Source organism: Dromaius novaehollandiae, chromosome 10 (assembly GCF_036370855.1).
Source record: "Dromaius novaehollandiae isolate bDroNov1 chromosome 10, bDroNov1.hap1, whole genome shotgun sequence".
Taxonomy (NCBI): Eukaryota; Metazoa; Chordata; class Aves; order Casuariiformes; family Dromaiidae; genus Dromaius; species Dromaius novaehollandiae.
Window position 1 is genome coordinate 30,142,364 of NC_088107.1, and position 12,498 is coordinate 30,154,861.

A 12,498-nucleotide genomic window follows, 5' to 3' on the forward strand; every position below is an offset into this window, starting at 1 on the left:
ACATTTCTGGGCAGATGAGAGAGAAGAAGGGGATAGGGAACAGTCAGCACGGATTTACCCAGGGTAAATTGTGCCTCACCAACCTGATCGCCTTCTATGATTAAATAACGTATTTGTGGATGGAGAAGAGTAAATGTCTTTTCCTTAGACTTTAGCTAGGTGTTTGACACTGTCTTCCACAATATTCTTGTATGCAAGTTAGAATGCTACATTTTAGAGGGGTAGACAACAGATGGGTTGAAAGCTGCTTGGATGATCAGGCTTGGAGGGCAGTGGTGAATGTGTAGCAGTACTCATCCTGCTGGTCAGGGAGAAGTGGAGCACCACTGATGTCGCCAATAGCTTGTTCCTGTTTATCTTCTTTAGTAGTGACATGGAGGAGGCAACACTCATCATGCTTGTAGATGACCCTAAACTGGAGGTGTGGGAGACCAGTTTTATGCTTGAGGCTGCCATTCAGAGGGACCTAGACAGGCAGGAGGAAGGGGCTGTTAGGAACCTCATGAAATTCCACAAGGACAAATGCCAGGTCTTGCACCTGGAGTAGGCCAACACTCCGCAGTGTTACAGGCTGGGGGCTGAGTGCCTGGGGAGTGGCTTTGCAGAAAAGAACCTGAAGGTCCTGGTGGACAGGAGGCAAAATATGAGCCAGGACCATTCCGTGGCAGCAAAGACGACTGAAAGGATCTGGGTCTGTAGGACCAGGAGCACAGCCAGGAGTTTGAGGGAAATGATGATCCTCTTCTAATCAGCACTCATTAGACCATGTATAGAATCCCAAGAAAAATGAAGGAGGTCGATAACTGAGACTGAGTTTGTGAAAGGCCCTCAAGATCACCAGGGAGCTGGAGCATTTGCTTTCTGAGGAAATGGGGCTTGTTCAACCTGGAGAAGACATGGCTTTGGAGGGATCTCATAGCAGCCTTCTGATGGCTACAACGAGGTCATCAAGAAGATGGAGCCAGGCTCTTCACCATGGTGGGAGGACAAGAGACAATGGGCATAAGCTGAAAGAAGGGACGTTCATGCAGGAGATGAGGAAAAGGTTTTCCACTAAGAGGATGGTCAAGCACTGGAGCTGGTTGCCCAGAGAGGCTGTGCAGTCTCCTTGCTTGGAGGTTTCCAAGGGCAGACTGGATCAAGCCCAGAGCGACCTGGTTCGATGCCAGAGCTGACCTTGGTGTGAGCAAGGAGATTGGGCTAGAGACCTCCTGAGGTCCCTTCCACCCTGAAGGTGTCTGTGATTCTTCCCCCTCTGGGTCTTCACTCTTTGCTGTCACAGAAAACATACAGGTTCCCTGTGACAGTGGAAGTAGGTCAGCTTTCTTGTCGGCTTCCAGTCAGGGTTGTGCAGATGCAGGGCTTCTTGGCAGGAATGCCCAACACAGCCCTGATCAATCCTTTGCTTCACTTTTAATTTCCTTTTTTTTTTCTTTCCCTCTTTCTAAGTTTGTGTCTTTTACCATCCTGATCCCCTCGCATGCCCACCCCTGCTTACCCTTTCCCTATTGGCGCTGTTTTGAATTGTTTTCTTTTGTTTTTGACACAGAGGAGCTTCAGTCCAGAGGGACCTTGAGAAACTTGGGTGATTTGGACAACAGACACCTCATGAAGATTTACAAGAGAAGTGTCAAGTCCTGCAACTGGGGGGGAATAACCGCATCCCTGAGGAGAGGTTGAGGGCCCTGGGCTTCTTTATGCTGCTGAAGTGGAGGTGCAAGGCAGTAGAGTAGTAGCCTGCGAGTGCTTGAAGGGTGGTTTCAGAGATGATGGAGCTTCTCTTGGTAATGGGAAAGAGCACGAGAATGGTAAACAGCCACAAAGAGCACCTTGTGGTGTTCAGATGTAACATTAGGAAAAGAGAATGTCACTTGAAGGGCAGTGCTGTGGTGCTACAGGTCACCCAGAGGGAGTCTGTGATCAGTCCATGGCTTTGCGTTTCAAGGAAAAGCAAGCAAGGACAGAGAGACATCACTGAAGGGAGGCAGATCCATGGGTGAGAGCAAGGTGGGGAAGCAGGCTGGATGTCTGCAGTCTGCAAGGAAACAGGCACAGGCATGGGACAGCATGGGACGGCCTGTGGTGGAGTCAGCCAAGGGCACCGCCAAGGCTGAAAGCCTCTGACAGAACTGATGTTTTTGTCCTCTTGGCTATGGCTATTGTCACTGCCACTGAGGCCTACCAAAAATGCCATCTCCTTAAAGCACAGCCTCACTGCCTTCTCCCCTCCAGGGAGCCCAGGAGGTGTCGTATCGTTGGCCTGCACTCGGCATTGCACACTCCCACTGCCCCCGTGCAGAGCCCCAAGCAAAGCATGAGGGAAAAGATCACCCTACCCAGGGGCTGGGTGTCAATGCCTGTCCAATCTGCTTGATAAAACCTATCAAAGTTTACTTGGCATTAGAGCCAACTGCACATTTCCTTTGCCTACCTGCAATCAATGTCTCCAACTTTCTGCTCTAATCAGCCTCCAGGGAGGCTTTGTTGGTAATGGTCCTCAGTGGGACCCATCAAAGCTCCAAGAAACTTTGGCGTTTACTTCTGACTTTAACTTCTTGAGTGGTTTGTTCAATCTCCTCTCAGTATCTGAGGTTCATGGACTCAGCACCAAATACACCCAAGGGGTCATTAAAATGCCAAAAGCCCTAACAACCCATGTCACTCTCCATAATTTTCTTCAGTTCTTCAATTCTTGTGTGGCTGATTGGAGAGGTTTCAGGAGTGTATTTACAAGAGGAAGATTTCAATGAGCACCTGAAAAAGAAAGGATTTCTGCTTTTTAAGCTTTATTTTTCAGCTTTCAGAATAACTGATATCCACACTCCCCAATTCATGCTGATCCAGAGCGTCTCCTAATCAAGTATGGACATGTGGGAAAAACAGCATTTTTGATAAGAGACATGTATGGCCAACCTTCCTTCTCACCTCCCCAGCCCTGCCATTTCTCTCATCAGCCACTGGGGACTTACATCACTCCTGTTAGAATCTAACCTTTTTCCGCTTAAGTCTATATATACAGCTCCTATACACCAATTCCCATCTGCTTTCCTTAGACAACTACTTGCAGACACAGGAGGATTTTTCTTAATTGCAAGCAAACAAAAACAAAATATGATACAGTTTAATAAAAAGTAGAATACACTATTCAAGTACATGTTAAGCCCAAGCTGCCTCCAGTGAGGTCCACTTTCTACATGGAATAACATTCCTTGAAATGTTTTTGACAAATAGATAGAAAAGGATAGATAGAAACACAACTAGGGAGTAGGGTAAAGAGACAGTTAGACTCTGATAGGCTAGCAGCAGGCTCATGGCTGGGGCAGGTGCATGTGAGGTCACTCCTGCCTTAGCAGCTGACAGACCAGCAGCAGGCACGTGGCTTGGACGCTGATTGTGATGTTCCTTGTATCTGATCAGCTGAACCTGGGGTTTTAGTTAGCATCCTGGCAGGAGATCCTGGCAAGAGTTTCACAAGCTGCAGGCCTCAACCAACCTAGTGACACATGGCAAAATGTGCTCAGCTGAGATGGACACCTGAACTGTCAGGTTAGAAATGACTCCCTTAAGGAAGAGAGGAGCATGTGCAAAGGTGAGGACTCTCGGGGGCCTTGCAGAGTTATTTGCATGAAACAACTTCAACTTTGCAAGCTGATCCTCAGCTATGACCCTACAAGTATTTCTTGATGACTTACAGGAAAGTGCTTGAGCATCAGGTGAGTATTTTCAGGGTCCAAAAGCAATGTTGTCATTTTCTTTGTTTTCAGCACAAAAAAAAGCTCTGAGCCCTTGAAACAGCACTCTGTAGTATGAGCATCTGGGAAAAGTGGTTATAAGAGGCCAATTATTTCCTGAAGAAATACTTTGTCTTTGGAAGTTTTCCTTATTTTCCCATTTTGAAAGGTAACGACTGTGGCACTGCTGCTCACAAGAGTACCTCTGAGCGCTCTGTCATGATGAGACCACTTCCTTGTTAACTATGCCAGAGAAAAAAGTCCCACTGCATCAAAACTGTACTCTCTGGTCTCCTCCTGGATGCCAGCCCCTGGATGTCCTGTTTTGGTGCCCGGGGCAGTACGCAGTGTGCAGGTTGCAGCAGAGATCACCAAGGAGCGAGCCCTTTGGCAGGGAGAGATCAGGACCTTGCTCCCGCCTTATTTCACTGCATTGGAGAGTTACTTGGATGGCTAATTAACTGCAAAGTAGGGCATATTACTGCATTACAAACAAACGGTTTCTGGAGTACTACCATATTAGAAGAAAAGAGTCTCCACACCAATTATTTATTGCTAGTACCTCCCAATAAGCCTTTATTAACAGGAGAGAGAGGCAACTGCTATGCCTCTAGTCTAAGAAAACGTGAGATTCAACAGATCTCAGAAGTGTTATCTTCAATAAACTCCTCCAAGGGACCCTTCCTGAAAAATGACTTATTATGATCTAAATAATTTAAGCTGCATATTTATATATATTTCACAAGAGGTCTGGAGTATCTTATATCTTTGGTTAAGCATCAGCTTGTGGGATAGGAAAGCCCAAATCAAATAAGGGATGGAAATCATGGAGAATGTATATATATATACACACATATAAAAAAAAGACAAAGCATTCTGTAAATGCTAAAATTTATTTCACTGCTCTTTGTATTACCCACCACCTGTGAATTACCTTTGATATTAGCTTCCATGCGTTTTCTTTCTCAGATAGCCTATACTTCAACTGCAGAAGGTGGTACCTCTGAGTGCTTGTTTTTATGGTCTCCAATTTTAGTTGTATAAAGGAGTTACCATTAAACAGAAAGGCATGGGTTTCTTTTGCTTCATATGCTGTCAGTCTATACGTAGTACAGACTTGCATTAACTTTGGTTCAGTATACCATAGTAATCAGAGATGTAGCTTTTCCATTTTTCATTTCTTTTAATCAAAAAGGGTATATTCAGCATTATAAAGTGCATTTATGAATACTTTGGAAAAGATTCCTCTCTTTCCTTTCTGAAATACATTTGAAAAATTAGAAGTGGTGAATGAATATTTGGGTGGAAATGTCTGGGACTTTGACGAACTCCCTGGTTCGGAGTCAGACCCAGAGCATGAGGGCGAGGCAGCTGTCTGGCCAGTGGCAGAGCAGTGGCTTACTGGACTGAATGCAGTCAATTTGAAGGGACCGCAACAGTGAGTGATTTTAAAGCATGATAACTGCAGGCTATGAGGGGCGCTACAGGCAGCAGCCCCGCGGAGGGTTATTAGAGTGGCTGTTAAGCCTGTGGGATAATGGAGCAGATGCGGTTTATTTTACTAGCAGGGAACTTGATAAGAAGGGGGCTTTGCACCAGGATCCCAGGCTGCGCAACACCCTCCGCACCCTGCAGCAGCAAAACCTAAATGTTTCCCCGTCCCTAATGGAGTGGGTGACGGGCACAGCGCGGTTAACCTGGCTGACTGCCACAGACATCAACGATGGGTTCACTGGGTGGACTACTATCGCAGCAGGAATAAACCATCTACGGCAACTGGGAATGTTGTTCAGCATTATTTCCCCGAGTTTACAGAACCGGATCTGATCTCCGTGAGCAAAACCATCCGAACTAAGATGCTGCGAACTGCCACCCCCATCTTAAAGCAATGGTGCTACTTGCGATGGGGGTGGGTATGGTGGGGGAGTGGCAGTACTGCTATCTCAGTTAGCAGTGACGTCCTCTGTTAGCAGAGACAGGAAGTCAGGAAACAGGCAGGTAAACGTGAAAAAGGAAAAAAGAGTCAGTCATGGCACTACGTTCCAAGACCTGCTGCGAGCCGGTGTGCCGGGGGGAGGTGGATGGTAAACCCAGCACGGAGCTGCTCAAGTGGCGGCTGCAGCTCCAGCTGGAGCAACACACATAGCCCCCGGGGAGCGTGGCAAGCAGCCTGGAGAGCGCGGGGGGACCCAGGACACCCACTGCCCCATCAGCAGCATGCACAGAGGGGAGCTGCCAGTGGCACAAGCAGGGGCCAGGCAGCATTGCCTGTGTTGTACCCACTTAGCTCCACGGCAGTTGCAGAAGAAAAAGCCTTATATCCACAGAGGACAAAAGCCTGGGGAGGTGTGGCAGACTGATTATATCGGACGCTTACCAGAGAACCAGCAGCACAGATATATTCTGACCACTGTAGATACCTGCTCTGGTCCATTATACATCCACTCCTGCACTGCAGCTACACAGGCTCACACCATTAAGGCATTAGAAGACTTGATTGGGTTATATGGTTCCCTGGTGGAAATCCAAAGTGATCAGGGTACTCTTTTTACAGAGAATGACATTCAAAATTGGTCTGGAGAGTGAGGAATAGCCTGGACATATCACATACCCTACCATCCACGAGGGATGGGATCGATAGAGCGAATGAACGGCTGCTCAAAGAGCAGCTGTGCAAATTGTCCCCTGCTGGTACCTCACGAGTTGGAGCAAAAATGTTCATCACGCAACTGCCTGCCTCAGTGCCCAACCACTGCATGGCTCTACCCCATATGCTCGTTTCAAAGGGGAATCCATCGAGCCCCATAATAGTTTAGCTCTCCAGGGGGGTGGACATCAAGGCATTGACTCAAACTACCTTGCAGAGGTAAGAGTTCAGATCATGCATCCACCCAGCAGCCAGGTGGTTTCGGGTCTACAGGGCATGCTGTGTGGGTGCATGATCCGACTAAACCCAGACAGCTGGAAGGGGAAATCTTTGCTGACAGGCCAGGAGATCCCCACCTGGTACTAATCAAAGGGGAAAGTGTCCCAGTCTATGTCCTCTCTAGGAGACTCTTGCCCAGAGAACCGTGACCTGATGAATATGCCTACCCCAAATACTACACAATGTAAAGTCCGAAGAATCAGCACAGGACAACCCCTGGCAGTGACTCTGTCAAATTTAGGACTATGGGGAAAACACATTATGCTCCTGGTCTTCTGGGCTGATTAGTTTTATGTGCATACATACTATAATTTACTATATGTGTGTGTGTGTGTATATATATGTGTGTGTGTGTGTGTGTATATATATATATATATATATATATATATATATAAATACACGTATATACGCCGGCTCCAGGCGCACAAGCACGTGCCGGGCCGCAGCGTCGCCCCAGTTCCCTGAGCAGCAGCCACCAGCACCCGTGGGCTGGGGCTGGGCAGAGCAAGCGGCTGTGCGCGTGGGGCGGCTGGAGCCGCCGCAGCCCGGCTGGGTGTGAGCATCTGCTGGGGAAGGCCTGGCCGGCCTGGGCCGCCTCCGGCCCTGCGGGAGCCCCCAGCTCTTGCGCCCCTTCTGCTGGTGGCCCCGTGGCTCGGTGCCGGCTGCGGCGGCCATTTCTCAGCACCATCCCAGCTGTGAGGGGAGGGTGCGGGTGCAGCTGGGCTTGTGGTGGCTCCAGGCCGAAGGTGACACCAGGCCTAGTGGAGCCAGCAAAGGTGCTGCTGGTGCTGCCCGTGGGCAGAGAGGGGTGACAGCACTTTCCGAGCTTCCTCGCAGACCTGCTGGTCTCTGCGTCGGCTTCGGTTATTTTAGCTGCAGCAGCAGAACTGCCCTGGGCAAGCAGGCAGGTGCTGTGAGGGCATCAGGCACATCAGATGCCCCTGACCATGGGAGGTGAGAGCGCAGCAGGAGGAGAGAGGGGAGGCAGGGGGAGGTCACTGCTAGGACAGTGCTGGTGAATCGCTCCTGTCCCAGCAGCCCCAGCCAGCAGCAGGGGAGCAGGCACTGGGGTCACCATGCGTGGTGGGAGCTGATTCAGCAGCTGGGGAGGTGGAAGCGGGAGTGGGAGAGGCAGGCAAAAGCATAATGGCTGGTGCATTGTTTGTGAGGTCACTTCCATTACACTTACCTGATTGGCCAGAAGAGGGCAGGCTGGCATTATGAGGTCATCAACAGCATCACAGATGCTGCCCAGCAGCAAGGAGAGCTTGGGAGGAGGTGAGAGGGAGGAGGAGGTGAAGGTGGCATTGGTGGGTTTGATTGTGAGGTCTCTCCTTTCACAGCAGCTGATTGGCCAGCAGCAGGTGGGCAGGCATGTGAGGTCATCAAGGGCATGACAAAGCCCATAAGGTAGAGGGGAGAGCCTGGAAGGAGGGAGAGGCAGGTGACTGTGGCACTGCTGGCATAGTGGTTGTGAGGTCACCTCTGTGACTGCAGCCTGGTTGGCCAGCAGCAGGTAGGTAGGCACTCTGAGGTCATCAAGGTGATGAGAAAGCCTCCCAGGGGAGAGGAGAGCTCTTGAAGATGGCAGAGGTGACATGGCTGGGACCTTTTCTTGTGAAGTCACTTCTATTGCAGCAATCTGATCGGGTGGCAGGCAGGCACTGTGAGGTCATGAAGCAGGTCAGAAAATGTTCCCCACGCAAAGGAGAGCTCAGGGGAGGGGAGAGGGACAGGCAGGTAAAGAGGAACAATGCTGGAATGATGATGTCACTTCTTTTGCACTGTGGTAAGATCTTTGGAAGTAAAGTTACAGCTGTGATACAAGGATGATGTTCAGATTTGTCCGATATGCTCCTATATCAACAGAAACGGATCATGCATGCTTTGGAGGAGTCATGTAGGACCCTGGGCCAGCTGGATTATAAGGATGCCATGAAACAATCCCATTCAAGGATTCCCACCCAATCCAGCTGAAGATGCTGTTGCAAGGACATCTGTGATAGAGACTACCATCAGCATCTGGAAAGCAACCAGCAATCCTGTCCAAGAGGTTTGGATTCCCCACATGAGCATCACCCTAAGCAAAAGATCCCAAAGAATTAGACGTTTGTTTTAGACCAACACTCTGACCATGAACGTCTCTGAAGCACATGGATCACTTTGATCCATCACCTTCTTGTTATGGCCCTGGGCTCTTGTGTTGTGCCCCTGTTGTGTGCTCTACCTGGACCTTCAGAGCAGGTGTAGAGTTTCCTACAGCCAAGGCAAGAGATTGGATTGTGGGTCTGGTCTGGAGCCTGGCAAACATCTCCTGGGGATCCCAGGGACATCATCCTGGTGATGGAACAGGGCCATGTCATCATGTTGTCGCTCTTGGGCCATCTCTGGCCCAAATCTATGTGTGTCTGTGTAGTGACATTTCTGTAGCTGAGCATAGGGGTCCCTGTGGCAGCCCTCAGGGAGAGTGTGTTCTTCGGTTGAGGGCTGAGCCCGGCCTCACATCTCCCTGTAGGGCAGGGCAGGGGCTGGCGCAGCCCTGGGGCTGGCTGAGAAGGTGCTCAGCCCACAGCGGAGGGGCTGTGGGGCTGAGCAGAGCTGCATTGCTCTTCTGTACCCCGACTGCTGGAAGCCAGTGGGAGAAAAGCATTCACAGAGTGAGACCCCATGAAGGTGGGTAATGCACATGGGTGCTGCAAACACAACTCCCGTCCCCACGGGAAACCCCTGCTCCTGCTGGGGCTCAGGCTTCAGCCCTGCCTCTCCCACAGGGAGAGATGGGCCAGGAGCTGGGAGGGAGGGGGCTGTCTCGGGGCAGGGGCTGCCGTCAGGGAGGCTCCAGGTCCTGGGGCTGGAGGTGGTGCCTGAGCCCCGGCTCCCCTCAGAACTCCCAGAGTCACCCCAGCCCTGCCCCACTGCTTCAGGGATGTGCTGCTGACACCACCATTGTCACCATCAGTGTTAAGCCATGGCTGTTCCCAGCAGGGAGCCCGGCTTTGCCCTGCCCCAGCTGGGGGGTGCAGGGGGCTCACACAGCCCCACTGCCAGGCAGTGGCTTGGCTATTGGGGCCAAAGAGAGCTGCCCCTCCTGGGACCCAGAGCTGAAACCTTCCTGCGAAGCAGAGCCAGCGCTGGGCAGCACTGGGGCTGGGAGCGTTATCCTCTGCCTCCCCGAGAGGTCTGATTTTGTCTCCTGGCCTGACGGTGCCCGTTGCGGGGGGAGAGGCGAGCTGTGCTGGGGCAGCTGGGCAGGGAGAGCTGATGGCAGTCGCATGGCCCCATGCTTTCCTGTGGCTGGGAAGGCTGCAATCAGTAAACAAGTGGAGGGAGGGATGCATAAGTGGTAGGGTGAGGGGGAAGAGAAAAGGAAGGAAAGAAAAAAATGCAAAGGAAAAAGCAGGGAACATAAATAACTGCAGTGTAGGAAGGAAAAAAAGCCAGGGGAAAAAAAATCTTATCATGGAAATATGCCCTTGTGAGCATCCTCAGGGATGGGCCTGTCACAAGGCCAGGGGCTGAACCGTGACTTTGGGCTGGAGCCTGCGTGTTGTGGGGCTCCCTTCTCCAGCCCACTGCCCTCTCCCTCTTCTGCCTCCCACCCTGCTGAAGGAAACGTCCCCTCCTGTGGCTGCCTGCTCCCGTCCCCTGCGCCCTGCACACAGATGTTGCCCTGCACAGACCCAACCTGGTGCCCCAGGCGAGGCAGCTCCTTCTTCTGCCCTCGCAGCCCAGCAGCGGCAGGGCAGAGGGGTGGGGGAGGATGGGAGCAGGAGGGGGGTCCCAGCACTGTCCTGGCCCTGGTGCCTCAAAGCCCCTGGCTGTGCCAGGAGTGCTCAGGAGTCCACGAGAGCCACGGGAGCCAGGAGCAGCCCCTGGAAATGGGAGTCCCTGCAGAGCCAGAGGAGGGGAAAATCAAGCTGCTCTGCGCCGTGTGCGGGGGCAGCGGGAAGCAGAGCTGCCCCCAACCACTGTGGGGAGGTGATCCCCAGGGGATGAGCCCCTCTGGGGCTGCCTGGGGTGTTCAGGGCCCTGCTGGCAGCTCCGGGCTCACTGCTGTGGGGCCACCGCCCATGGTTAACCCTGTCACTGCAGCTCTGCGGTGGCCTCCGTGCCTGGGACCAGGGTGGCCCAGGCAGAGCCCCCAGGAACAGAGCAAGCAGGGGCACTCCTGGGGTGAGGAGACTGGACCTCCCCGCCCAGAGGGGCATTACGGGACCCTGCAGAGAGACCCATTTTGGCTGGAAGCTCTGTGTGTTGTTTGCAGGATGGAAATGTCTCTGCCAGCAGGAATATCCTCCAGCTGGACTGCTCACTATTCCCGCACTGCAGGGACCAGAGGCACTTGCAGGCACACAGCCTGTCTCAGAGCCCGCTGCTCCCGAGACCTGTCCCTTCCCCACTGCTGGTTCCTGGTGCTTCGCCGTCCCTGATCAGCCTCAGGGAGACAACCCGACACCCGGGCAGGGAAGCACCAATGCTGGATCAAACCTCCAAATGGCTTTAATAACAACAAATACCAATGCATGGTGTAAAAGTAGAGGAATGAAAATAGAGGAAATGCCCAGCTCTTTCTGCTACCAGTGGGAGAAGGGAGACCAGTCTCTGGCACTCACGGCTCTCCCAGCTGCTCAGACCTCTCTTCCATCCCAGGTGCACCCAACCACATGGCAGGGGTGGTCTCTCCTGGCCCTGGGCTCAGGGACCTTTTGGCACCAGGGTCCAGTCTCACAACCTTGATGTCCTCATGGGCATGTGCCAGAGACACCTCTTCAGCATCATCGTATCCCGTGTCTGCGGGGAGCAGGGATGGGGCGGCTCTCTCAGCTCCAGGGGCCCCATCGCTTCCCCAGGAGTGCAGGCTCCCCCCTGGAAGCAGCAAGGCCGGTGCATTGTGCAAGTTATCCCTGTGCGCGTGCCCCTTCTGGGCTGTCAATCCCCTTTCTCTCCCTCCTCTTAATGTCCTGAGATCTTCAGCCCGTTCTCCCACCCTAGTTTCCCCACCAGGAAAACTCCTGGGCACATTCCCTCCCTATCCCAGGAAGTTGGGCTGTCAGTACGCAGCGACTCTCCTAGCACTGGGGACAGCACCCCAGGAGCCGGCAGCACTGCATTTGCCCCTCACCTCTCTGTGCCTCCCTGGGCCCATCTCCCTCCTCTGCTTCCCTGGGCGCTTCCCAATCTTGCTGCCCAGGAACAAGATCCTCCCCGGGGTCAGAGACGTCCCTGGCATCGTCATAGCCATCTCCTGGGTCACCTCTGGGCAGGATGAGGCCATCTGAAAGGAGAGGGGAGCTGGTGGCAATGAGAAGAGCCCTCCCGCAGAGCAGAGGAAGGAAGGACGTGCAGGAACAAGGGGCTGAGATGATGGTGTTGGCAGGGCCACAGGAGACCCGGCGTCCTGCCCACCCACCCCAGAGTCTCAGGAGCGTGTGTGCGGCAGTGGGGATCCCTCTCGACCATGTCCCCTGTGGGGCACAGGGCTACAGGCACCCAGCTCAGACGGGTACGGCCGACCCTCGCCTGCTCCGCATGGCTCTGGAGTCACTGCTCAGGGCGATTCCTCCCCACCCCGATGGTGACACCCAGTGACACTGCTGTCGGTCACAGAGCTATAGGGAGGAGAGACCGACCCTTCCTCTGCCTCCCCCTCCATTACCTGGGGCTGACCCAGGACCGTCCTCCTCCTCACTGTCCCTGGGGTCAGGATGCAGCTTGGTCAGGGACCCCTCTGAAGAGGAGCCTGGCAAGAGGAGCAGCAGGTGTTATCAGGGTGAGCCCTGCTGACCCTGCTCATGGCCAGCGCTGCTGGGGACAGGGACCCACACAGCAGGGACTGCATGG

At 52.9% G+C, this 12,498-nt stretch overlaps 1 protein-coding gene across 1 annotated transcript in view; it reads right to left on the reverse strand.

Moving 5' to 3' along the window:
- Positions 1 to 256: 256 nt before the first annotated feature.
- Positions 257 to 12,498, reverse strand: part of LOC135329403 (scavenger receptor cysteine-rich type 1 protein M130-like) — a 31,051-nt gene continuing 18,809 nt past the window's right edge. The window contains exons 9-11 of the mRNA XM_064517726.1: positions 10,869 to 10,932; positions 7,847 to 8,081; positions 257 to 466 (exon numbers count right to left, since the gene is read on the reverse strand). Of these exons, the coding sequence (XP_064373796.1) occupies positions 257 to 466; positions 7,847 to 8,081; positions 10,869 to 10,932 (509 nt within the window). The remainder of the gene's footprint in view (positions 467 to 7,846; positions 8,082 to 10,868; positions 10,933 to 12,498) is intronic.